The following is a 26,473-nucleotide window of genomic DNA, read 5'->3' as shown; positions in this document are numbered from 1 at the left end:
ACTTGTTGCTCCTGAGTCACTGGAGTGGGCACGTAGTTCCTCTTCTCTTCAAGTCTTAGATCTCTACATACCTCTACATAGCATGCTCCCGTAGATCATCCCATCTTTTCTAAAGATGGTGTATCTTCAAATATCTTATTTTGGGTTTAATCTGTTATAACCTCATATGGCGCTTTAAGCACCACCTTAACATCTTTGAGGCTAACTACGCTATTTTTCTGTCGAAACTTTAAAAGGTCCAGGAATTTAGCTATTTCTCTGTTTAGGGGTATCGTTGTTGTGATCGTTGTACTCCTCCGATGATCGCATATATCTTAATTAATCTTTATCTCACTCTTAATGAAGAGTATTTTTTTAATTAATCTTAATATTCTCTCCCTCAAAATATGACATGAACTTTACTGTCATAATTTTGAGAACCATTAAGAAAACATGTGAACGAGGAGACATATATAACTTACTTCATTCACATGATTATGTCACGTGAACATAGTTATTTCTTAATTCGTATTGGAGTACACTTTTCTTATTTCACTTCGAGAACTCAACGAGATCTTTCATTAGCAACGCTTTTGCAAGTCACACTTGCATCTTTTCTTATCCTTTGGTTAGTATTGACCACGATGATGCATTTTTATTATGCCAAGGTCAATACTAGGACATCATAAAAGCTACCCAACCTTCTCTCGCTATGTGGGATACAAAACATGTGAATCATCACAAAACTTCTCCCGCCATGTAGGATTGACTAGCATAAGTACTGTGCTAAAACTTCTGCCCATGCGGGATACATCTATATGAAAACTTAGTCATGACAACTAAAACATTCACTTATACTTTATTTTCTAATTAAATCTTTTCATTGGTTTTAATTTAATCAGAAAATTAGTAAACTAACAAAAAATTGTTCTGAACTGGCTTGACTCAATCCTTTTTATTCATATACCCCAGCATTATAGCTCGTTGGCATGCAACCAAGTGATCTAATTGGTTAAAAATAAAATATACAATATGCTTCTATATCAATTCTACATCACCGTTGGACAAAAAATAGAATTAATGCATAAAACCCATAAATTAACTTGAAATCCATATAACTACTCTTCAAAATTAAATTCTCCCGTTGGTTCAAATTTAATTGGAAGATAATCAACATCATTGTAGCGGAAACTTGATAATGAAATACATTCTTTTAGTTCAGGAGCATTTCTTGGTCCTTATCTACTCTCTGAAAAATTGACCACATTGGTGTAAAATTTATCAGAGATTTAAACTTTAAACTTAAATTCATTATAATATTGTCATCATCAACGTTGGTCAGAAAATGACAATACCATAATCTTACTGAAACAAAAAACGGACTACTCCTCTAATTTAAAATTTCCCATTGGTTCCAATTTAATTAGAGGATAAACATAATCATAATTTTACTAAATATAACTGCTCTTTGAATTAAATTCTCCCGTTAGTTCGAATTTAATTAGAAGATAATAAACATTAAACTTTGCAACAGAAACTTAAACATAATTGGTGAATTTTATCCACATGAAAAATTCTCTTTGCTATTTTCCTTTGAGCCATTAATCATTTTCCAGGAAATAAACAATTTACTGAAAAAGGAAAAAGAAAAAAACAGACTCATTTCTTCACTGATGCTCGGCCCAGTGGCAAAAATCGGCCCGCGGCCCATGGCCGCGCTCTCTCTCTCCCGCGCTCAGGCCACAACCTGGGCGTGGGTTGGGAAAGTGGCTTGGCGCTCGCGCCTGCCTAGACCGAAAGCTGGCTTGAGCGCTTAGAGCTATTCGATCAGATCGGACGGTTGCCCGTCGTTATCGCTCGCATAAAACCCTGCCACAGCCGCTCGTGTGGAAACCCTAAGGCCATTTCCTTCTTCGCTTCCTCTCTCTTCTTTCCTCAACGCTGCGGCAGAGAGACGAGAGACAACAGAGTGGCGCCACCGCTGGTCCCCTCGCCGGTGAGCTCGCTCGCCCGAGGCTGAGCGCGTCGCCGTCGAGTGGTCTGGGCGACGGTGCCCTTGGCTCCACGTGGCTCCACTTCTCGAACCCTAACTCTCTCCTCTCCCACATTCTCTCTCTAAGCGGCTCAACACCGAGTGAGTGAGCGCAGAGAGCCACCTGAGTGAGCCCACGGGGAGGGATGATGGCGTCATCGATGCCCCCCTTGCCGACGCGCGCGCTCCCTAGCAGGTGAGCACGCCGCCGTCGAGCGGTCTAGCCACGGCGCCCTAGCATGGCCACAGTACACCGGCGTGGAGGCCCTTCCCGGGGTGTTCCGGTGAGTGGAGGCCGGCGAGGTAAGCCATCTCCCTACCCCTTCCCCTTTCCCCTTGATCTTCTCTGTTTGGATCTTCTTTCTTTTCTTCTCGGAGCTGATCTGATTTAGGGTTAGTGTTAGGATTAGGGTTTGGGTTACTATTCTTCTACCCCGACGGGTTAGGGTTAGGGTTCGAGTACTTTTCGAAATCGAGACCCCTTCTTTCTTCTTCTTTTCTTCACCCGATTAGGGTTTAGGGTTCGATGAACCCTCTGCCTTTCTTTCTTTCGATCCGAACCGGATCTCTCTCATCTCCTTCTAAACTGCTACTTTCCCTGACACTATCTACACACTAGATCGATGGCTCTGATACCATTGTTAGTCCTTAGGATTAATCTAGGTGTAGATTAGAGGGTGAATTCATTACTGGTTTAGTTCAATTCGACCTATAACATGATACAGAGAGGGAGGCTATGAGAGAGGGAGATATAGGAGTGGCTGGTCGTCGGCTTTGGAGGAAGATGAGCAGTCCATGTCGAGGTCCAGTCGGTGGCGTCGTCCGGCGGGGTAGAAGACGCAGCGGAGTCCAGCGTGGTGTGGATGTCCGGCGTGGCGCCGAGGCGGTCGACGGTGCTTCCCGTCACTTGCAGCGCTGCCCACGATCGGAGGGGCCTTCTAGGGTTACTTCGGTGGGTCAGTGGCGGCGGTAAACCTAGTCCCTTGTGCCATGGCTCCACCTATCTCTTTATATATATAGTGCTGTATGGCAGGGACCCGCCGACCAGTGATCGATTAAGCGTCCTCGATCAGGACACGATCAAGCGGTCCAGTGGAGATCACACTAACAACTACTAGTATTGGAGTCCCCTCCATTTTCATTTCCCTTGCAAGAAAAGCGAGCTCTGGGCGCCGTCGTCCTCCGTCTCGTCCTTGGCGCTGCCGCAGCCTGCGTTGTTGTGCGAGTGCGGCCGGGCAAAGCGGGCTCGAGGAGATGATGCTGAGCGGGCACGGCGGCGGGAGGCGCCTGTTCACGGCGTCGCAGTGGCAGGAGCTTGAGCACCAGGCGCTCATCTTCAAGTACATGGCCTCCGGCGCGCCCGTGCCGCACGACCTCGTCCTGCCGCTCCGCCTCGCCACCGGCGTCGACACCGCGCCCTCCCTCGCCTTCCCGCCCCAGCCATCGCCGTCGCGTACGCCCTAGCTCCATGCGCGCTTCTCTCCTCCTCCTCGAGTTCTCGCCTCATGTTTTACTCTGATCGTTGCTACTCGTATCATCGCTCGCTGATGAGTTTGTTGTACGTTCCCGTGCAGTGGCGTACTGGGGCTGCTACGGCCCCGGGGCGCCGTTCGGCCGCAAGGCGGAGGACCCGGAGCCGGGGCGGTGCCGGCGGACGGACGGCAAGAAGTGGCGGTGCTCCAGGGAGGCCCACGGCGAGTCCAAGTACTGCGAGAAGCACATCCACCGCGGGAAGAGCCGTTCAAGAAAGCCTGTGGAAGTGACCTCCTCCGCCACCTCCCCCGCCGCCGCGGCGTACCGGCCGTCCGCGCTCTCCATCTCGCCGCCTCGCGCGGCCGACGCGCCGCCGCCGAACCTCGGCCACCCGCAGCAGCATCTCCGCCACGGCGCCTCCTCCGCAGCAGCCCGCGGCCCGGCTCAGGTCACCGCCGGCGCTCTCCAGCTCCACCTCGACGCGAGCCTGCACTCCGCGTCGCCGCCGCCGTCCTACCACAGGTATGCCCACTCCCACGCTCACTACACGCCGCCGACGCCGTCGCTCTTCCCGGGCGGTGGCGGCGGCTACGGCTACGACTACGGGCAATCCAAGGAGCTTCGGGAAGCGGAGCTCAGGCGGCGGCACTTCCACGCGCTCGGGGCCGACCTGAGCCTCGACAAGCCGCTGGCCGCCACCGGCTCCGACGCCGCGGCCTCGGAGAAGCCCCTGCGGCGTTTCTTCGACGAGTGGCCGCGGGAGAGCGGCGACACGAGGCCGTCGTGGGCGGGGGCGGAGGACGCGACGCAGCTTTCCATCTCTATCCCCGCGGCGTCGCCCTCCGACCTCGCTGCCTCCGCCGCCGCGCGATACCACAACGGTGAGCCGGCGAGCGAAAGACTCCACTTTTACTGGTTCCTTGCGTACAATCAGTTTGCTGATTGGTCTTGCCGTTTGATTTCTTTCACGCAGGGGAGTGATCGGTGCATTTCCTAGCTGCAAGCCGGCAACAGCGAGCAGTGATGGGTGCAAGAGATGATTGGTGTTGCCGTTGGGGGGCGAGGGCACAAAGCCTGAACCGAGTCTATGATTTACATCTTCCTTTGTTCCTTTGCAGCAGTACGTTACTACGTACCAAATGTTAGCTCGTTTTGTGTGACATTTTCGTTCAGGTTGCTCCTATTGCTACGCTACCTCTGTGGCTTTTTGTGTGCTTTCCTCCGGTCTGTGATGCAAACCTTGTCAGCACTTTTCCGGCGACCCACGCCTTTGATTCCTTTAGGCTCCGTTCGTTTCTTTGGGAACGGGCCGTCCGGCGGTCGTTCCGGGTGGAATGGAGCCATCCGTATTGAAAACTGGTGTATAGCCAGGAACCGAGCCATCCGTATTGAAAACTGGTGTATAGCCAGGAACCAAACCTAGTCCGGCTGCTGCCGAACGGGCCCTTACCCTCTGCGGCTCTGCCGTTGATCGTTTGTCAAATCCGTGGATTCTTCCTCACAGTCACAGGACTAGACACCCGGCGACCTCTTAATTAGTGCCTAACCTCACAAGCCACGTTGAGCTTTTCAGCTCACACATGGACATGGACACACAGGTTAGCAGTCGCCCGCTGGATTTTCAAATGTTTGCGGATTACTCTAGGCGTGTTTGGATTCCTCGCCCATCCATGCTCGCTTCGCTTGGCTGGGCAAAGTTCAGGCCATTTGGTTTCTTTACCTCCTATCTTGTTTCTTACGCTATCAAGGATTCTCCTTGCTCGTTGGAGAGAGCCAATCAAGCTCGCCTACATTGGCAAGGTTGGCTTTGCTGAGCCAGGCCAAGCGAGGCAACCAGTCGAGAAATCTAGGCTGTGTTTGGGGCAGCGTATGCTCAGCTTCTGAGCGGAATAAGCAAGTAATCCCGCACAAACGGCCTACGATCAGTGTCCAGTCGCGAACGTGCTTCCGCGATCTCCCGTCGCCAGCAACGTATCCAAAATCGTGAGCCTTACCCCGCTTTTCCTAAATCACGATGGCTTTTCCTCTCCCTGCCCCTCCCTCCGTGCTCCCGTTCGCTCCCTCCCCGGCGCCGCCTGCCATTCCCCATCGCCTGCTCGCTCGGCCCTCCCTCCTCTCTCCAGATCCGCCGTCGCCTCCTATTCCCCAACGCCTGCTCGCCTCCCGATGCCCCTTCCTCCCCTCCCTCTCTTAGGCCCCTCGGCGCCCCCCTGGCGGGCGCGCGGCCCTTCGGCGAGCACGCGCCGCTCGGCGGGACCGAGGCGGGCACGCGACACCCCGGCGAGAGCGAGGCGGGTCTCTTGGCAGGCGCGCGGGGCCCATCCCCCTCCTCCGGCAGTGGTGTCGTGTAGGTCCCGGCCCCCTCCTCCAACGGTGGCGGCGCTCGTGCTGGGGAGCGGCAGATCCGGCTCCGGTGCAGCGGATCCAGCACGGGAGCGGCGGATCCGACTCCGACGCGGCAGATCCGGCACGGGAGCGGCGGATCCGACTCCGGCGCGGCAGATCCAGCAAGGGCTCCATCCCCACCGTCGGCTACCGCTCCATCCCCACTGCCGGTTGCTGCTCCATCCCCACTGCAGCGCATGTCATTTTTTTTATCTTAATGGAACCATATTGCTATATGAAACTTCAAAAATAATCAGGACAACATTGCCTTCAGATCATTGTGACGAACCAAAAAAAGTATTATCAACCTCAGGGGTACATAGGTCAATTTACATCCAGGACAGATAATCTATCCAAAATAATCAGGACAGCCAAACGCCCAGCTTATTTAGACAGCAGATTCTTCAGATCGTGGCTTATCAGATAAGCCTGCTCAGCTTATAAGCAAGACTCAAAAAAGCTGAAACAAACAGGGCCCTAAACACTCCCTCTATCACCTTGCCCAACAAGGATTCTAAGCGAGGCTATGCGTTTGATTTTCTTGTCTGAGCGCATTAAAGTCTGTGCGGGTGAGATTTTGTTTGCTCACGCGACAAAAGGGCTCAGCTGGACGTGTTTCTCGTTGCTCGTACCAACTGGGCAAGGCTACGCGATGAGAAGAACCAAACACGCCCTTGGCAGTCGCCCCTGAATATTCAAATGTTAGCCCTTGTTTAGCTCGCGAAAAGTTAGAAATTTAGTTATCGTAGCACTTTCGTTTTTATTTGGCAATTAGTGTTTAATCATAGATTAATTAGGCTCAAAACGTTCGTCTCGCAATTTCCAACCAAACTGTGCAATTAGTTTTTTTTCGTCTACATTTAATGCTCTATGCACGTATCGCAAGATTCGATGTGATGGGTACTGTAGCACTTTTTGAAAAAACTTTTCACGAATTAAACAGGGGCTTAGTTTTAGATTGAACTCTATATTTTCATTACTAAATGGAAGGCGTAGCAATGATGGTGTAACGATACTGCCATTTAGCATGGCTCACCCAGGGAGGACACGAATTGACCGACATCCTAGGATGCCAGGTCCAGCCGTTCCGATCCGGTATCTGGGCTTACTTTTTATCGGCGTTTCGAGTAAATACCAACTAGTAAATTTATATTTGTTACGTGTTAGATTCGGATGGTGTGCTAAAAGATACGAAGTTTATACTGATTCGGGCAGAATGTCCCTACGCCCAGTTTGCTGCTGTTGCTCGTGTTATTAACACTGAAAGGTTCGTAGTAGGGGTACAAACAGTCGAGAGAGGGACATGTCCCAAGTCTCTGATGGAAGGGTCGAACAAGTACTGAGAGCTCGGTTGCTGCTCAGCTGTGTGTAATGTGGTGCGTGGTGTGTCGAATTGATCCGTCCCCTTAGTAGGGTGTTCTGCCTTCCCTTTTATAGATCAAGGGGGAGCAGGTGTTATAGATGGAAGAAAGAAGAAAACTAGAGGCTAAGAAGGTCCTTTGAAGGTGCCGGGTTTTTCTTTTCCTCTGAGCCAGCGCCGCTGACATGACAGACGGTGCCAGGGATAGCACGTTCGCTGATCTTGATAGGGCCGCGCTCTAGCTTCGTTCAACAAGTGGTCACGTCCCATCCTGCCCTGGCGGGCGGTGCGACGCACCAGGGTGCCGCGTCGCGCCCCTACTCGAGTAGACGTAGTAGTGACCATACGTCTGTTACTGTAGATGATGTGAGTTCCCTCCTGTATCGTAGTGGTTGTCGTATACTTATGTCAGGATCCACGTCCGAGGGCCGATAGCGGCACCCACAACACTGTAAGACAAAAGTCGGCGCCTACAACACTGTTCGGGCTCTGTCATGCCTGGAAGGGCTTAAAGCGCCCGCCCGTCATATCCTGACGGTACTTTCACACAGGCGTGCAGGGTGTGGTCCTCGGTACTACGGTTGACTTGAGTGTCCTGTCTTATCCGTGCTCATCATTATGAAGGAGCAGTGTGTGGACGTCGGGCGAGGCGGAGCCAACCCCGAGACTGCCTGCAAACGTCGGGCGTGGTGGAGCCAACCCTCAGGGGCCGGGCGAGGCAGAATCCAGCCCTCGGGGGTCGAGCGAGGCGGAGCCAACCCTCAGGGGCCGGGCGAGGCGGAGCCAACCTTCGGTCGTTTGGGTAAGAAGTGTGGTTGCGTTCTTGTCTGTTTAGAAGCATCAACGTTTGATGGTTATTAGCTCCACCTCTTTGGGTACCCCAGTATTTGGTCCCCGATAGCAGCCCCCGAGCCCCCGGGTGATTCGGATAGAATCGCCCGGGGGTGATTTGACTTGCTAGAGGGTGCGCGCGAGCACACCCAACGGGTGTAGCCCCCGGGTGATTTAGATAGAATTGTCCGGGGGGTATTTCGATTTGTCAGAGGGTGCACGCGAGCGCATCCATCGGGTATAGCCCCCCGAGCCCCCAGGTGATTCAGATAGAATCGCTCAGGGAGTATTTCGATTCGCCAAAGGGTGCGCGCGAGCGCACCCATCGGGTGTAGCCCCCGAGCCCCCGGGTGATTCGGATAGAATCGCCCGGGGTAATTCAGACCCTTCGTGGGTATGGCTGTGAGATTTGGTGTTTTGATAATCGAATAGTTTAAAGGGAACTCTGGTATCCCGTTCGCGAGGATTCGTCCAGGGTTAGCCCGGTTGAGACTTGATCACGGATCGAGACTCCCTTGAGGCTCGTGTGCCTGAGTTTTGGCCGCCCATGAGCCCATCCTTTGTTGGGACGGCCGTCGAAACTATTGGGCCAGCCCTCGAACTCCTGGGCCTAGGTAGGCCGAAGAAAACGCTTTTTGACCCGTATCCCTTCTGCGGGAAAAGAGTCCTGGTCTGCCCGGGAAGGCGAAACGTCTAGCGCGACTTTGGTGGGAAATGATAGGGATTAGGGGCGCATATCCTACGTGGTGACGAATCGTGGCAGGCGTGGAGATCCAGGCGGACGGTTGCCTTCCTCACATCCGTCGCCCCTATAAAACCAAAAGGTTCACCCTTAGGGATTCGTATATTGCCTCCTTGCCTTTGCATCCACAACCTCCACCGCCAATCGCCTAAGCCTCCTGCACCCGCATCGTAGCCTTCGCCGCCAATCTCGCATCCAACCACCCCAATCGTCTAATGGAACCGTGGTGCAGATCCGATGTCACCCTCTAGCGCCTAGAGGGCCTCATTCGCCGTGGCCTTCTTTGCGCGTGGACCAGCAATGAGGACGCACCGTCACCGCTTGAAGGCTATGTTGTGTCCTTCGCTCACTTCCACGAGCGGGGATTCACCACCCCACCCACAAGTTCCTTCGGGGGTTCCTGAATTACTACAATGTGGAGCTGCAGCACCTCACTCCCAATGGGATCAGCACATTGCGGCGTTTGTCGCCCTGTGTGAGGAGTTCTTGGGGATTAGTCCCCACTTCAACCTATGGCGACACTTCTTCACCGTCACCCTCCTAAAGAAGCAGGAGAAGAAGCACGAGCTGAGCGTGTTGATGGGATGCGCCGGCATTCAGCTCTGCAACAACCGGGTAAACGAATACCCATCGATGCGTCTGTCGACCTCTAACAAGGGGTGGCATTCGCATTGGTTCTATGTCAAGGACGGCGCAGCCACCCCCGCGCCAGCGTTCACCGGGCGCCTCATCGAAGAAGTCTTAGAATCATGGAGGAAGTGGGGGTTCCTGAATAAAGATAAGAAGAAGATCCAGGACCATCTTGCTGCCATCTGGATTCTGAAGAAGAGGGGTGTGAACGGGTCGGGGATCATCAGTGCCTATCATACGCGGAGGGTGGCACCGCTGATGAGTCACGCGCTTCCCCTGTACCTAATGGCGCCTAGAGCATCACTCGATGGGACGGTGCTCGCTGATGGAGCGCTCTCCCCCTTCGAAGTGGCGCAGCGCATCAAGGAGGCGATGGAGCCTTCGTGGGACGACGCCAGCGTCACTCTCGATTTTGTGTATCTGGTGCCGGGGCACCCCCCCAATGCGGCCAAAACTGGGGTACATTGACTTCGTAAGTTCTCTTTCCCCGTGCCTCCTTTTTAATTGAACTCCTGACCCCTTGATCCTGATATTGAGATAGCGGGGCCAGCCGAAGAGGCTCGTCTTTATGGACCATGCGGCTCCGCTGCCAAAGGACCCGTTTGTGGCGGTGGCGAATCGCACCACGACCGAGTGGCAGAAGAAGACGAAGGAGGTCGAGACAAAAAAGAAGCAGGAGAAACTACAGGCACGGGAGCAAGGAGAGGAGTCAGATAGTGATGACAACGACGACGACGATGAGGTAGTCACAGACACCGAGTGGCGTGACCTGGGAAGTGAGGACGTGCTGACAGGTACCCACTCATCAATGTAGGGACCCTTCCCGTTCCATGCAAGGGAAGGTGTGGCCGTGAGGCCGGAGGAGGCAGGCCGGACCATTGGTATGTCTTTTGAACCATCAGGGGTGGGCGGATCTACCGCCATGCACGAGGTGCCAGCGGGGAGGGGGGGGGGGGAGCGGCCTTGCCACCGTGCCTCAGGAATCAGCAGGGATGGGTGGATCTGCCATTGCTCCCAAGGTGCTAGTGGGAGTGGGCGGACCCGTCGCCATGCCCTAAGAGCCGGTGGGGGTGGGCGGATCCGCCGCCGCGCTCGAGGCATCGAGAGAGGGGAGTGGCTGCGCTGCTGTGCCCCCAGATATGAGGGAGGCAAGCCCCTTGGCTCGGGAGCAGGGACAGGCTCAAAATGGTCCCACCCCGACGCAGTGGAGTAGGGAACCGGGGGTTTGTCCCCCAAACGTCTCCACCGCCCAACAACGTCAACGTAAGTTGCTGACTCCTCTGTTATCTCTATTTTCCTCTATTTTTCATAGTGACTCATGCCTTTTGTTTCTTCTACAGCATTGGGAGATGGGTTAGATGGGGCACTTCTTTACGCTGGCGCCCAAGAAAACTATCGCCCTTCGGGCAAGGCGAGGGCCACCACCTGACGTCGCTCCTATTTTGGGTGAGTGTAGAGCTGGCGTCACAGCCTCATCGACCGGTCTAGCATCGCTCGTGGTGGTGCCCATGCCCTCGGCGAGTCAAGTGGCCGGCGAGGCTGAGGGGGTACCCTTGGAGGCTACCGCGCAACCGGCAATGGAAGTGATTCCGCTGCCGACGTCGGAGTGGGCGGAGCTGTCAGCCGCACCCGTTGTGTCAACCACGGCGGGCGTGGTGTAGCCGCATGAGGTCCCACCGATGGAGGCGGAGGTGATGGTGGCTACGACGGATGGGTCACATCTAGAAGCTATGGTGGTGGCGCCCAAGGCAGCGGCGTGTCCCGTGCTACCGGTGGCCCCAGAGACGACACCCGTTGTGGGTAGGATGGAGGGGGTCTTGGCCAAGGGACCCTCAGACACCATGGCGGTTGCCGAGGTGACCGGCTGGGTGTTGTCCCTGGTCCTTACATCAGAGGGCTGCTACCTGCCCACGCGGGATGAGCCTCCACTCCGGTGGGTGAGTCTGTGGGACCCATCGTTGGAACTCTTCACCCTCGACGATGCCGCATTGGAATTTCTAAACTAGGCCAGGGGCGCCCTACGAGATGTCATCATTCCCACTAGCTGAGTATTCAGTTGGTCTTGCCTCTCGATCTCTTCTTTCTTCATCTATTTTTGTTTTATGACCACCACTTTTTTTCAGTCTCTTATTGCTCGCAGCCGGGAGAAATCCCGGTTCCTTTATGAACACAAGGAGGATTGGGACCACCTCATCGATGAGGCATGACTGCATAGGGATGTGACCGCCCAGCTCTGACAGAGGGTGGCTGAGTTGACTCCCCTTGCCACGGAGGCGGACAATCTTCGACGGTAGGAGGCCGAGGGCCGCCGAGATGCGGAGGATGCCGAGAAGTTTTTTTGATGAACTATTAGAGAGGGCACGACGGGATCAGGAGGAGGCCGCTAGAGCGTGGAAGGAGCAAACGAGCTGCTCCAGTGGGATGCCGAGACCCGCTAGCGGATCATCGACCTCCTAGCCAAGGCCGAGAAGGAGCGGGATCTTAGGCTAGGAGCCGAGGAGAGGTCCATGGCCCTAGAGCAGAGGGCGAAACAGGACGCCGAGGCGGTCGCTCAGCTATACATGGAGCGAGACAAGCTACGCCATACTACGGAAAGGCTCCGCTCGGAGCGTGGCATGGCCTGTGGGGAGTGCGACTAGGCCGCCTGAGAGCGCGATGAGGCGCAACAGAGGATTAGCTCCCTCCAGGCTGAGCTGGAGACCGCGAAAGCCCAGAAGCTGGAGGCCGAGGGTGCCGCTGTCAGACTGGCCACGGATCTCGCCAAGGCGAGGAGTCTTCTTTAGGCGGAGAGTGACGAGCTCGATGTCCTGAAGGTTGCCCTTGGTGTAATCTACGACAACCTGTAGGTGGTGCAGGCGGAGGGGACCAGCTCGCTCATGGCCTATGCCATAGATATCACGGCACGGGTGTGCCAATTGGAGAAGGAAGCTCTTTGCTCAGGGATCACCCAAGCCTTCACCATCACCCGCTCGCATTATGATGACAACAGTTTCGCGCCTGGCTATGAACCCTCTGAGCTGGATGAAATAGAAGCGGCAGTGACTCCTCTTGCAGAAACCCCGGCGATCAAAATTGAAGATATGGTTCTCCCCCGGAGGGGGTAGTTAGTCAAATGAGTCTGATGGACATTTATCTATAATCTATGGACAAGTGTCGGCACTTTTGTATTTTGAAAACAGATTCACAACTTTGTTTTGTTAAACAAATTCATAGTTTCATTTTGTTTGATTGAACTTGCTTTGTTCCCTTTTTGCATTCAAGAAAAAAGGTTTATGCAATCAGAACCCTTCCGTTTGTTAAGACCGTAGGGCCCGAGGTGTATAAGAGGAAAACTTCGATTATGCTGGTGAGGTCGTGTTTTATGCGTCACCCCGTCCTCGGTTTACGCAACCAGAGGGGCTGAGCTAACGACACTTGCCTTGATGGCTCGAGTGTTGCGCTCAATGAGGTCACTAACGGGCATGTTCGAGTGGAATCCGGGTCCATCATTCGCTGACGGGGTCGGTAGAGCCCTCATGTGGCATTCCACTACTTCTTAATCCGCCTCCCGGTAGATGCCCAAGCCATACAATAGGCTCGAGTGGCCCATTGGCCTCTCCTCGATGGAGATTCTATGGGTTTGGCTCGAGGTTAGAATCAAACAAGAAAGGTCGAGACGTCCCTATCCGCTTCTGAGCGGGGTCGGGCAAGGCTGCTGGGGCTCATCTCGGTTTTTCTCCTCTGGCTCTGTTTGACATGAGGTGGGCTCGAGCCCTTCGTGGGCCGACCTTTGAACCTTAGTCAGTTGCCGCACATATCAAATGAGGTGACTATCACTTCATGACGCGACGCAAAGCGTTGAGATGCAGCAATTGCATATGCAATGCTTGGATATATGGGATGAATGTACGATATAATAGAAACGAGAGCGAGGGTTGGTGATGTTACCTTGGTGGCATGAGTGATGGGAAGCTCCTATCGGATATGTCCATGTGGGGTTTAGGTCCGACGTTTACGATAGGACCGGCGTAACCTGCATGAGCATCGCAATTTTTTGTTTCTATCTCTCAGAAGGGATCCAAGCCGTTCGATCGATTTGGGCGACCTGACAGCTTCTCCCTGAAGGAGATTCCATAGGTAGACCCCTCCGAACCCCTTTCAAGAAGGATGCTAAAGCTTGGGGTGCGGGGACAAAGAATTCAATTACGCTGGTGAACAATAACGTCGTAGCTGTTGGGGCGTAGGGTCTAGCAGTTTGTCCAGTTTTACTCAAAGTTTACACCCACACACCGTGCCTCCAGTTTTTAAACGTAAGGAGGGGTTGGGCAAAGAGAATGTCTAAACGAGTAGACACTCTCGGCAGCCCCCGAGCGATGTCTGTGCCCCTACCATTGGTAGGGTCGAAGGTTCGGTAGTGAAATTTATACATAAGGTTAGTAAATAAGGGTGCTTATCTTTCGATGGCCATTTGTTTGGCGTTCACCTGGGCCATCCGATTGACCCAGGAGGCCCATTGGTCTCCCCTTGATGGAGGTTCTACTGTTGGGCCCTTCTAGGTCCTGACTGGGGAAGCATAGAGCCGCTTGTATGCGGCTACGCCTTGTTATTCGTGCTCGGCGTGTGATAGTAGTGGGCCATGCCTAGGACACGTCCCGTTTGACTAGGCACCGTCTCATCGAGCAGGGTGCGTTCCACCAGTCAAGACGCGTCCTCTTGAATTCCCATCTGCATCGAATTCCCACCTGCATTGAATAGGGGAAGGGAGAGGGTTTTTCGGCCCAATCCTTTGCATTTCTCCAACTACTGTGTCTTCTCCTTAAATAGGGGAAGGGAGAGGGTTCTTATCCCATTCCTCCACCTATTCTTGAGTTGCTGCCTCTCCCCCTTCTTCCTCCTCGGTGAGTGCGTTCGTGCATCGCGGTGATTCCTAAGTGAGAGAGGGTAATGCGAGGGAGAGGAGAACTCATAGATCTGTTTGTGAGTCCAGAGCGTGATGTCGAGCTGGACGTCATCCAACGTAGATGAGGTGGTGCTGGCCACCTTCATTGATGAAAGCATCTAGGCCCCTAGTTGGATTTCGATGATTAATGACAATACAAGATTACTATGACTAACGTGTGTTTTGCAGAGGCAATTAAGTTAGGTCATGGTAATGGAGATCGATTGGGCAATCAAGGTGGTCATGCCCCTACGATGGAAATCATTTCGGTTTCAAAGGATGGACGACAAGGTTAAGGATGACTAGCTCTAAGTGTCGATTGGAGTTGGAGAGACACTTAGAGTAGTTTAGGATTTTGTTTTTCCTTTGGCCATACTATTAAGGGGGGTATGGACGAGTAGCTTGACCTAGGTGAGTCTAGTGAGTTAGGTGTGGTGCACACTTGTTAAAACTAGCACTAGGTAGCTCCTCAATATGCCTAAGATCCTTTGGAGCAAACTTCATTCATATTTGATCGAGAGTTGGAAGTGAATGGAGGGTCAAATGCTGACCGGACGCTGGCTCTGGTGCGACCAGACGCTGGCCGTAGGGTCTGGTCAGTTCATTTGACCAAGGAGATTGTGTTCGGTGCGACCGGATGCTGGAGTGGTCAAGTGACTGGACGCTAATGTCCAGCGTCCGGTCGACTCCAGTAAGGTTCCAGAGAAGGAATTCTGCGACCGGACACATCCGGTCAGTACTGACCGGACCCTGGGGGTTCAGCGTCCGGTCGAGTACAGTAAGGTTCCAGTAAGGGTTTAATGCGACCGGACGCGTCCGGTCAGTGGTGATCGGACCCTGCCAGTGTCCGGTCAACACTTAATCACTGGTGTGCGGGTTGAACTGATCGGAGCGTTCGGTCACCCCGCAGAGGCTCATAACGGTTCGTTTTTCAGGCTGCCTTATAAATAGAAGCTCCACTCGTGTGTGGAGTCACTTTTGCTCATTCCAACAGCTGAGAAACACGTTTGTGAGTCCCAAGAAGAGCAAGGTCCTAGTGAGGTGATTGAGATTTGAGAATCCAAGAGAGTAGCCTCATTAGTGAATCAAGAGTAGCAAAGTGTGCATCCACCGTTCTCATTAGGCTTCGCGTGGTCAAGTGAGAGTTCATGCTTGTTACTCTTGGTGATCACCATTACCTAGACAGCTTGGTGGTGATTAGGAGCTTGGTGATCACCCAACGGAGCTTGTGGGTGACCCAACTAAAGTTGTGAGCGGTTTTGGGTGATTCACCACGACGGAGTCACTACTACAACATGGGGATATTGTAACACCAACTTGTGTTACTATAGGCTAAAAAAAGTGTTACTAGATCTCTTAGTAACACATTGTTTATGTGTTCCAATTGGCCATGTTACTATAGACTGATCTATTGTAACACGGAATATGTGTTCTTTTATATATAGAAAAGTGTTACTATGTTGTAACACATTTATATATCTATTGGAACATTTGTCTAGTGTTATAGTGATTCTCTGTTGTAACACTTTTTTTAGCTATAGTAACACTTCCATAATGTGATGGAGTACATAGTTTGTAACACATATCTACTGTAACATTGTCTAGTGTTACAGTGATTTTCTTTTGTAACAAATTTTTAGTGTTCTAGTAACACTTCCACATTGTAGTAGAGTATATAGTGTGGAATGGAGTAACACATGGTTTACAACACATGTTTTACCTATTGTAACACATTCAACTTTTTAAATAAAATATTTATATTACCCTTACATGTGGGCTACACATTGTAGAATCACACAAATATGACACATTATAGAATCTCATGAGCCGCAAATTTCAATAACCATAGCAAGATCCACAAATTATTTGAAGATTTCAACGTAATACTTGTTCAAATCAAGTGTCAGTATAGGTACGTAGCGATGTGGCTCTAGCTTGAGAGCAACTACATATAGTATTGAAGAGTACAAGCCCATACTACTAGAAATGAAAGTGTGATATCTAGTGTTCTTAAATTCCATTGCTTCTTCATCCATTTTTGCACACATCAATATAAGAATTCAGCCATTAATCATTTCAACCTGCAAAGAGAAAGTTATAACATTAAATATTATTCTATCTATGTTAGGTGATGTAAACTTAAAAGCTAGTACGAACATACAAATGTCAAAGTCCGAACAATTGTTACCACCTTTGGCAAGGACATCACCAATGTTATTGTACCCAGGATGATTGATACCACTTTGTAGAATTGATTTTGTCTCAACTCCACCAAAACATGTTTTTGGATTAGTGCTCAAAAGACCTTATTTGGATATTTTGTAGTCATGAGTACCACTGTGGACCAAACCTATATTAATTTGACATATCACTTAGCGACCAACAAACATCATTTGTTTATCAAGATAATGTAGTTAAGATAAGTGATATTTTGTTCACCTACCTTCATTGGAGGAGGTTGCTCATGTTTCGGACTCTTGTGGCATGTAGCCTTGTCATGAGCTACCTCTTATTGTGCAATGGTAGTCTCTCCAAGCACTCCATGATGATCCTTACATATGAAACAATATAAAACAAACATTTTACTATAATAAATATGAAAATATGGTTCTTACATTTTGTACCTTTATTATTCTACCTCTATAGAATTCCTTGGGCAAGAATTAAACTGAAAGGAAGAGAATGATAATTGTAATTATACAGTGTTATAATGTTATTTATCTTTAATAAATTGACATTATAAGTCTAATATACCATATTCAATGGTTCAATAAAAAGATGTACCGCTATTTGTCTAGAATCATTAGCAGAGCATTATGGGGACATTGTTTCTACTTCTAGAATTAGTAATTCCTTGTCATTAGTGTCACCTTAGCATTAGTTCCAATACAAATTCTTGTAAATCATAATCACTAGGCAAAAATATTGACATATAAACAAACTAAGAGTATATTATTCTTGAATACAACAAACCAGTTGATAACCTTTTTATTAGAAAAATAGATCACCATCGTAATTATATGTAGACTCACATGGTTCTTTGTTCTAGTAAAGAGGAGAAATGAAAATAGCATGAATCATTATAAAAAAGCCTTTGTAGATAAAGAAGTATTTCACGAACAAGAGATTTTACCAATTGATCGTTCTGTTTAAACAAGAAAGTGCTACAATATGTTACAAGAAGGATGCTGGACAAGTATGATAGTTTTCTCTATATTAGACTATCTCCAAAGGTCCATACCTATATCAGCGACGCATTCCAGAAATTAGGTTCGGCACAGTAAATAGGTGACAGACCCAAAACATTGCCTCTCCAACAGCCCACCGTGCCTGCCCAAAATATCTCATCTCCTCCTCCATCTCCTCCGCCCGCACCGTGGCTCCCATCCGCGCCCCCTCCCCTCCTGCCTCCCCTTTCTCTCTCTCCCTCTCCCTCGGTGTGGCAGCGCGGCGGGCGGGCTGGAGCGCCGCCTGCTCCTCACGCTGCTCACCTCCGCTCCCACGCGACGCTGCTCATCACCGGCGGTGGGGGAGCGGTGCCAGATCCGGCGAGGCAACCAAGGCCGGTGGCTCCGGAGGTGCTCCCACGGCAAGCTCGCCTCGCTGAGCCGGCCACGCCCCTCTCCTCCTCTGGTCGTGCGCCTCTCTCTCTCTCTCTCTCTCTCTCTCTCTCTCTCTCTCTCTCTCTCCCTCCCTCCCTCCCTCCACCGGGCCCCCGCGGTGCTCGCCCGCCGGCGCTCCTGTGCGGCCAGGCCTCGGCGGTGTCCGCAGCCACGACCGGGCCTCCGCGATGCCCGCCCCTCGGCACAGGCACGGGAACCCCTTCCTCGGCCGGTGACGCTAGGGCGAGTGCGCCCCCTGGCGGTGGCCCTGGGCGAGGGCCCCGTCGCGGTCCTTGCCGTCATCTCGTCCGCGGGCCCAGGGCGCAAGATTTTTGCGTCGTCTCTCCTAAACGATGCTTATTTGCCTCCCGCGTCGCCTTCGACCCAAAATGGCTGCTGTTTTTGCGTACTTGGTTGGAGGCTGTTTTTCTGCCGCTCATCCACTGTGCACGACGCATTTTTTGGGATGGGTGGCGTCATTGGAGACAGTCTTAGCTGTGTCTATGGGCTACAATAGGGTTTATGAATTCTCTTCTGACTACTGCCATGCCATGGTCTACAAATGGTAGCAATAAATTGGTCCCGAAAATATTTCTATTTACTACTGCATACATACATATAAGACTGATGCAACACAATGACCAAAGCCTCCTAGAACAAGACCAAATAAGCACCAGACAAGCCCATCTAAGCACATAGCTTTTCTTGAAATTTAAGTAGTAATACACAAGTAATGCACACAGCACATTAAAGAAACAACGGAATTTACAATACCACCTAAATCATAGCAGTTGCACTGCACTTTTGTAACAGCGAAGGGATTTGGGGGAAGTGAGTTAGAGAACTTATCTGCTAGTTTTGGATCGGTAATCCGGGTGAAGGACACCAAGAAGGACAGCACAGGAGACGGTGGCGGGCCAGAGGATCTGGAGCTGTTTTGATAGTGCCAGGAGATTAATCTAAAAACCAAAAAGTTCCTTAGAAGCCACATGGACCCAATTTTTCCTGCACGTATTTTTTCCTGAAACATGCAAATCAGAAGATAGCAGTAGACGAACAGAGGAGCAACTGCATTCTATAGTGCTAATCCTAACCTATTCATCCTAGGGTCTGTAGATGAACTGAGAAGGAACGCTATCAGCACACCTGAGCACCTTCTCTAGGTCGAACTGCAACAGGTGGTCCTCCATCTGATGCCCCCCCACTGAAGACCAACACACCATCGCCGCCGGCCCTGGGGAGGCAGAGTCGGAACCTGAGTACCTGACGTCAAAGACTAATGGTATGCAGATATCTGTGATCTAATATGTTTCTGGCCATGATGGAGTCACATGAGCTTTTTTATCTGTATCTAATATGTGATATCTGTGACCGGAAGGTCCCGGGTTCGAGTCGCGGTCTCCTCGCATTGCACAGGCGAGGGTAAGGCTTGCCACTGACACCCTTCCCCAGACCCCGCACAGAGCGGGAGCTCTCTGCACTGGGTACGCCCCTGAAGACAAGATTGTGTTTTTTATTAGATGATTCTGAAAATAGATTCCATAGTATCAAGGAGGTATTCATGTGAATCTTGGACAGCTGAGCTCCACAGTGCGTTGCTGCACATTTATCTCTGAACAAATCATAAACCTAATTTTGTGTGAAAGATAAGACAGGCTGAAATACATGGATAAAGACATTTGAATAGCTATAAGAAAACTGGGTCATAAAAACCTATCTTAGGGACTACCTAAATATTAGCTGTCATTATTCTTTCTGTGCAGAACTACATGAGGTATGCCTGCTACAATCTGCATCCTAAAGCTCAATGTGGAACACAATGACGGAAGTAAATATGCACTATCCTTAAGGCACAGAAGCCACCGATGGAGCCATACGGTATAAGGATCAATACATATTTAGAGCTTGTTATGAACTTATGATATGATTCACACCCTCCAATTCATAGATACAGTTTGCTGAAAAAACTGAACTTTCTCACAAGGTTCTAGTTTGTTTAACACAACAAATCCCAAATTTTTAGATTGTGGTTGTCATGATAGGATATGAATCAAATGTGATAACTTTCCTCTTTAAAAAGCTGTCACAAAGTAATACTGATCCATGTGTTTATACTGTTTAATGTGGTAGCTGCCCTTAGCTTATTGGTTGCTCCTCAGTTCAATAGAAGCTATCCAGCTATAGTGTAGAAGCGAGTAAATGCTATGAGAATTGGTGTTTATTTCCTAGGAGTTACATTCATTTTAGAAGGATCTGTATGAATACCAAGATTATTCATGGCTGCTGCCATTGATATGCATGGGCCAAAATATTTTCTCTTTATACTGGTCATTGGTTGTAAAAGGTTTTGACAATCAGTATAAGCTTCTTTGCTTTGTTGTATTTCTCACAATTTGTTTCCTGCTGCATGCAATGAGAGTTTGTACGAAGACGAGGAGTTGTCCAGAGGCAGCTTTTAGCACTAGTTGCCCCTAAGGTGTTTTTCTACTTGGCCGAGCTAAATGGTGCCCTGTCGTATGCACTTGGTGCTGGACCCCTGTTTGATGTTTCTGACGACTCTGATTACGCTCAAACACTGTTAGGTAATCTGCCTGGTGCCTGCATTATGACTAGTTAATTGTTGATAGCACTAAAAGTACTGTGTTAAACATTACCTCCTTTGCCCTGTTTCTTTTTTCAGCAAAAGCTTTGGATGAACATACTGCCATCCAATCAAGGGCCACTGGGGAAGAAAAAACGATGTACAGTGGCTGCAGGCTATTGTGGAAAGGATGCTGGACAAGTATGATAGTTTCCTCATGGTCCATTGTTTCAGGAATGCATCTTTATTGCGTCTATCCTGTAATCTATATTATTTTACCCAACATGGTAAATTCTTGTTAGGGTGTGGAATGCTTCTACATTGTTCCTGCCTAATATGTTATGTGGACCTGGTACATGATATCATATACAAGACTTGGAATTCATAACACTGGTGCTAAGGACACTGAAATTTATATTCTAGATGCTATCATAATTACATTGCCTATTATCTACATATATTGAGAAATTTATAGTCTGTGTGGGCATATTTGTATCTGGTACAGGCACAGAAGTTATGAGGTACAGTATCTGGTGTTGGAAAGTCTCTGAAGATGCAAAACCCAGGTGTTAAGATCATCTGTATTCAGGTAATACACCATTCAGAAACATCAAATAGGTTAATATATGGTCTTTAGAACTTATAATGTGTTTTATATTGGGATTTATAGCCAGAGAAAAATGTTTCATTGAGTTTATCTATGGTTCCAGGAAGCTTGTGCGATCAAAGTTGGAAGCTCCTTTACTAGCCATCAAGTTCAGGAGAAGCTCAAGAGCAGCTGCCACTTCCCTTAAATAACATCATTTTTTGACAACACCTTAAATAATATCATTAACCCTGCGGACACATTTGCAAAGTATTGTGACTGTCTATGTATAATATGCTATGTTCCACCATCTCAGCCTAGAGGCATTGGAACTTTATGTGAGCTATACTAAGACCTATATTATTCGTGTGTTCTATGACTCATTTATGTAAAATATATGTAATGTTCCCCTAAAAAATATATATATGTAATGTTCAAACATCGCAACATTCAGTCTAGAGATTGTGCTGAGGATCGACTCTGTTTTATGGCAAATTTTGGTTAGATCATGATTGTCTACGCATGTTGTTTTATGGCAAATTTTGGTTAGACCGTGATTGTCTACACATGCATGGGCGCACACAAATCACTAGTATCATTTAAAAGCTAGACTGAAATGCCTTCTTTTGTGGCCATTCTATGCTTTTTATAATATTGAGAATTTTTTTTGAGTGATTACTTATTTGATTTAACTTTTTGTGGATGCCATACATGACTGTTTTTGCATAGCCTTTTTGTTAGACTCAAAACCACAAAAAACGCTTGCACTCATGTTTTGAGCATATTACATGACATTATGTTGTAAATTTGACCGGTATTCATGTGGAACCAAAAAGATGAAATTCTTGATCAACCTATTCAGTGGTAGGTTAGTGTGTTCATGCAACAACATAAAAAATATCAATATTACTCACATTTATTTTCACATTTTTGTTTTTTATTTTTCAGTTTTTCCTTCTTCGTTGTACTTGTTCTTGTGATTTGGCATCTAGAGTGTCTTGAGTTCGGCCTAATAAATTTTGATAACAGGTTCTGGCATCGAACTTATCTTTTTAATTGCTTACTCATTGCTACTTGGTTCTCATGTGATGATCACAATGTGATTGCCTAACAGCTTTGACGACACCTAGGTGCGATGACCGTGATGCCTATGAATAGGAAGGTCCACATGTATATGTTTCTTTGTAACATTTAGACTATAACATTATTTTGTGTTACTACAGGGCATATATTTGTAACACATTTTATTTGTTCCATTTATGTGTTACAAAATATTACACTTTTGTAACATTTTTCTTGTAACATTAATTTTGTGTTACTATAATTATTGCCAGTAACACATTTTTATAAAAAAGGTGTTTTGTGTTACAACCGAAGTCTGTAACACACTATTTTGTGTTACTATGAGATTTCACTGGAACACATCGATGAATATGTTACAAGAAAGTGCTACAATATCCTTGATTTGTAGTAGTGAGTGTCGAAGAATCAACCCGTAGAGAGCACTTGATCCTTGCGTGGATCAAGGGGGAGCTACACCTTTGCACGGGTGCTCCAACGAGGACTAGTGGGGAGTGGCGACTCTCCGATACCTCGGCAAAACATCGCTGTGTTCCTCTCTCTCCATTTACTTTGAGCATTTATTTTGAGTATTTACTTTGAGCAATTCAATACTTGTCTTTACATTCATAGAATTGTCATGCTAGAGTAAGTTTGGAACATAGGTTGCAAGTCTGTTGTGCGTTAGATTAATAGAAACACTTTTCTAGGCACAAGGGGTTAATTGGGCTAACCGTAGGATTTAATTATTGCAAGAAAATTTAGAATTAGCCCAATTCACCCCCCCTCTTGGGCATCTTGATCCTTTCAATTGGTATCGGAGCCTCGTGCTCACGTTTTTAAGCTTAATTGCTTAGAGCAAGATGCCTCACGGGGATGGACCTCCTCCTATCTTTGAGGGAGATGACTTTCCATATTGGAAAATCCGCATGGAGGCGTACTTAGAAGCTCTAGACGTTGGTATACTTAGAGCCGCCTCACAAGGCTTCCCAAAACCTCGGAATGCTACTAACTTACAAGGCGATGAAGTTAATTATGAAAAGTGGAATGCAAAGGCTCGGAACACCATCTTTAGAGGCCTTTGCAAAGATGTGTTCAACCGCGTAAGAAACCACAAAGACGCCCATGCACTATGGTCGGACGTTTGTGCGCTCCATGAGGGAACCAAGAGTGAGCGTGAGAAACGCTATCATCTTGTAATTAAAAAGCTAAATTCATTTGAGATGCTTCCCAAAGAATGTGCTAATGAGATGTATTCACGTTTAAATGTTCTTGTAGAGGAAGTCAATGGGCTTGGACTTACTCAAATGTCACCATCCGACGTTGTGAGAAAGATCTTGAGTGTCCTCCCCATTGACAAATATGGGCATATTGTGACCGTGCTACATCAAGGTGATCTTTCCGCTGCTACACCGACACAAATATTGGGAAAGATCAATGCTCATGAGATGTACATGCACATCATGCCACAAGATGGCTCATCCTCTACCAAGAAGAAAGAGAAGGACTTAGCATTCAAAGCTAGCCAAGATAAGGGCAAAGCAAAACTTGAGTATGAGAGCTCAAGTGATAAAGAAGATGAAGATGAAAATCATGCTCTCATGGTGAAGAAAGCCGCCAAGATGCTAAAGAAGCTAAACAAGAGTGGCATCAAGTTCGACGGCAAGAAGAAGAAGTTCTTCACAAGCTCTAGAAGAAAGCCAATCTCCGAAATAGATTGCTTCAATTGTGGTGAACTTGGTCATCTAGCACATCAATGCCCCAAGCCCAAGATAGACAAGTTCAAGAACAAGAACAAGGGCAAGAAAGATGACTCAAGTAATGAAGATGAAGATGAGAAGAAGAAGAATAAGCCATACAAGAAGAGAGATGGCAAAAAGAGGGACTTTCACAAGAAGAAGAAGAGTGAAAAGGCCTACATCATTGGTGATTGGCTCACGGACATTGATTCATCTAGTGGATCATCCGATGATGATAGTGATAATGAGAAGGTGGCCGCCATTGCTATTGATCTTCCATCTTCACCGCCACCATCGCCATCATCCTCTACACACCTATGCCTTATGGCCAAGGGTGAACGCAAGGTAACTAATAATGATGATAGTAGTGATGATGAGCAAGCTAGTGATGATGATAGCGATAGCGATGATGATGATTCACCTTCATATGATGATCTTGTCAAAATACTAAGAAAATACACTAAGATCATTAGAAAGAGTAGAGCTAAAAATGAAAAGCTTGATGCTAAAAATGATTCACTCTTAGCAAAATGCGATACATTGGAAAAGGCTAATGTTGAGCTTAGAGAAACAAATGATGCTATATCATCCAAACTCAAGGAGCTCAAATCTTCTAAAAAAGAGCTTAAAGATAAACATGATAAACTTGAGTGGGTGCACAATGAGCTCATCACTAGTCACAACAAGCTAGAAGATGAATATACAACTCTAAATATCAATTATGATACTCTTGTTATTGCTCAAGAATTTTTACCAAATGAGCCACATGATGCTACTAACCATGTTGTTAAGATTGATATAGCTACATCATGTGATGATTTAATTGATGAGAGCATTGAGCAAGGATCTAGTGGCAAAGGCAAGAAAGTGGTTGAGTGCAATGACTATGATGAATATGTCAAGCTCAAGAATACAAATGAAAAGCTCATGAAAGATCTTGAAGAGATGAAAAGCCACAACACAATTGGGCTAGAAACTCTTGAGCATGATGAAGAGTTGATCCTTGAGAATGAGAAGCTCAAAGAAGAGAACAAGAAGCTCAAGGAAGAGAAGAACAATGATGTTCTCAAGGAAGAGAACAAGAAGCTCAAGATGGAGAAGGAGCATCTCAAGGTGGGATTGAGCAAGTTTGCAAGAGGCAAGCATCTCCAAAGTGAGCTACTCATGAACACCGTCATGAAGATGGATAGAAGTGGCATTGGATATGTGGCAAGTGTAGAGAAGAAGAAGGCTCAAGTTCAACAACAACAATCAAAGCCGAAGCCAAAGCCAAAGAGATGTTTTGAGTGTGGACAAGAAGGCCACTTTGCTCATGAGTGCCAAACTCCACCGCCACAACCCTTGCCCAAGCATGCTAGACCCTTTGCTTTCAATGCTCACTACATGCTTAGAAAGGATTCTAGTGGAAAGATGAAAGTCATGTTCTTAGGACCCCCTAACAAGAATAGGCCTAACAAGATTTGGGTGGCTAAGTCACTTGTTGAGAAGGTGAAGGGCCCTCAACAAGTTTGGGTTCCTAAAGCTTGAATCTCTTGTGTGTAGGTGAACTACAAGACCGGTGGAAGTCATTGGGTTATTGATAGTGGTTGCACTCAACATGTGACCAGTGATCCTCGTATGTTCACCTCACTAGATGAAGTGGTAGATGGATAAGAGAAAATAATATTTGGAGATAACTCAAAGGGCAAGGTTAAAGGATTGGGCAAAGTGGCAATATTAAATGATCATTCCATCTCCAATGTGCTATATGTTGCTTCATTAAGCTTCAACTTGCTATCCGTTGGACAATTGTGTGATCTTGGCTTCCAATGCTTGTTTATCGAGAAGGAGGTTGTTGTATCCAAGGTAGATGATAATCAAGTGACATTCAATGGATTTAGATACAACAACTTATATCTAGTGGACTTCACCTCCGAAGATGCAAATTTGAAAACTTGCCTATTCACCAAAACAACACTTGGGTGGCTATGGCATAGAAGACTTGCTCATGTTGGGATGAGCTCACTCAAGAAGCTTATGAAGAATGATTTGGTGAGAGGGTTGAAGGATGTGAAGTTTGAGAAGGACAAGCTTTGTAGTGCATGTCAAGCCGGCAAGCAAGTTGCAAATACTCATCCAACCAAAGCTTTCATGTCAACCACAAGAGTGCTAGAACTCCTTCACATGGATTTATTTGAACCAACAACATACAAGAGTTTGGGAGGAAATTTTTATTGTCTTGTGATCATTGATGACTATTTAAGGTATACATGGGTATTCTTTCTTCATGACAAATCTGAAGTTGCATCTTGCTTCAAGAAGTTTGCCAAGAGAGCACAAAATGAATTTGAAGTGAAGCTCAAGAAGATTAGAAGTGATAATAGTAAAGAGTTTGACAACACAAACATTGAAGCCTATTGTGATGAAGTTGGAATCAAACATGAAGTCTTCGCAACTTATACTACAAGAACTATGCTTGATGAGTACAACACCCTCGAAGCTCTATGGGCGGAAGCAATCAACACCGCATGTTATGCATCCAACCGTCTATTCCTTCAAAAGTTCCTTGGCAAGACA

At 48.0% G+C, this 26,473-nt stretch overlaps 2 protein-coding genes across 2 annotated transcripts; one reads left to right on the top strand and one right to left on the bottom strand.

The window, feature by feature from the left end:
* Nucleotides 1-3,251: 3,251 nt before the first annotated feature.
* Nucleotides 3,252-4,587, top strand: LOC136522978 (growth-regulating factor 2-like). The gene is made up of 3 exons (XM_066516763.1): nt 3,252-3,464; nt 3,586-4,365; nt 4,458-4,587. Exons 1-3 carry the CDS (start codon nt 3,266-3,268, stop codon nt 4,463-4,465), a joined length of 987 nt encoding a protein of 328 aa, XP_066372860.1. The 5' UTR covers nt 3,252-3,265; the 3' UTR covers nt 4,466-4,587.
* Nucleotides 4,588-5,474: 887 nt separating this feature from the next.
* LOC136523634 (uncharacterized) lies at nt 5,475-6,068 on the bottom strand. The gene has a single exon (XM_066517253.1). It carries the CDS (start codon nt 6,066-6,068, stop codon nt 5,475-5,477), a length of 594 nt encoding a protein of 197 aa, XP_066373350.1.
* Nucleotides 6,069-26,473: the final 20,405 nt, after the last annotated feature.

This window comes from Miscanthus floridulus, chromosome 18 (assembly GCF_019320115.1).
Source record: "Miscanthus floridulus cultivar M001 chromosome 18, ASM1932011v1, whole genome shotgun sequence".
Lineage (NCBI taxonomy): Eukaryota > Viridiplantae > Streptophyta > Magnoliopsida > Poales > Poaceae > Miscanthus > Miscanthus floridulus.
Note: the sequence above shows the minus strand (reverse complement) of the source record. Positions and strands in the feature narration are given on the sequence as shown.

What these genes read in the sequence shown, in the direction of transcription:
- LOC136522978 (XM_066516763.1), top strand. Translation starts at nt 3,266, where the DNA reads ATGATGCTGAGCGGGCACGGCGGCGGGAGGCGCCTGTTCACGGCGTCG. An exon ending in GCCCCAGCCATCGCCGTCGC is followed by an intron (nt 3,465 to 3,585) that starts GTACGCCCTAGC and finishes GTTCCCGTGCAG; the next exon opens with TGGCGTACTGGGGCTGCTAC.
- LOC136523634 (XM_066517253.1), bottom strand. Translation starts at nt 6,068, where the DNA reads ATGCGCTGCAGTGGGGATGGAGCAGCAACCGGCAGTGGGGATGGAGCG.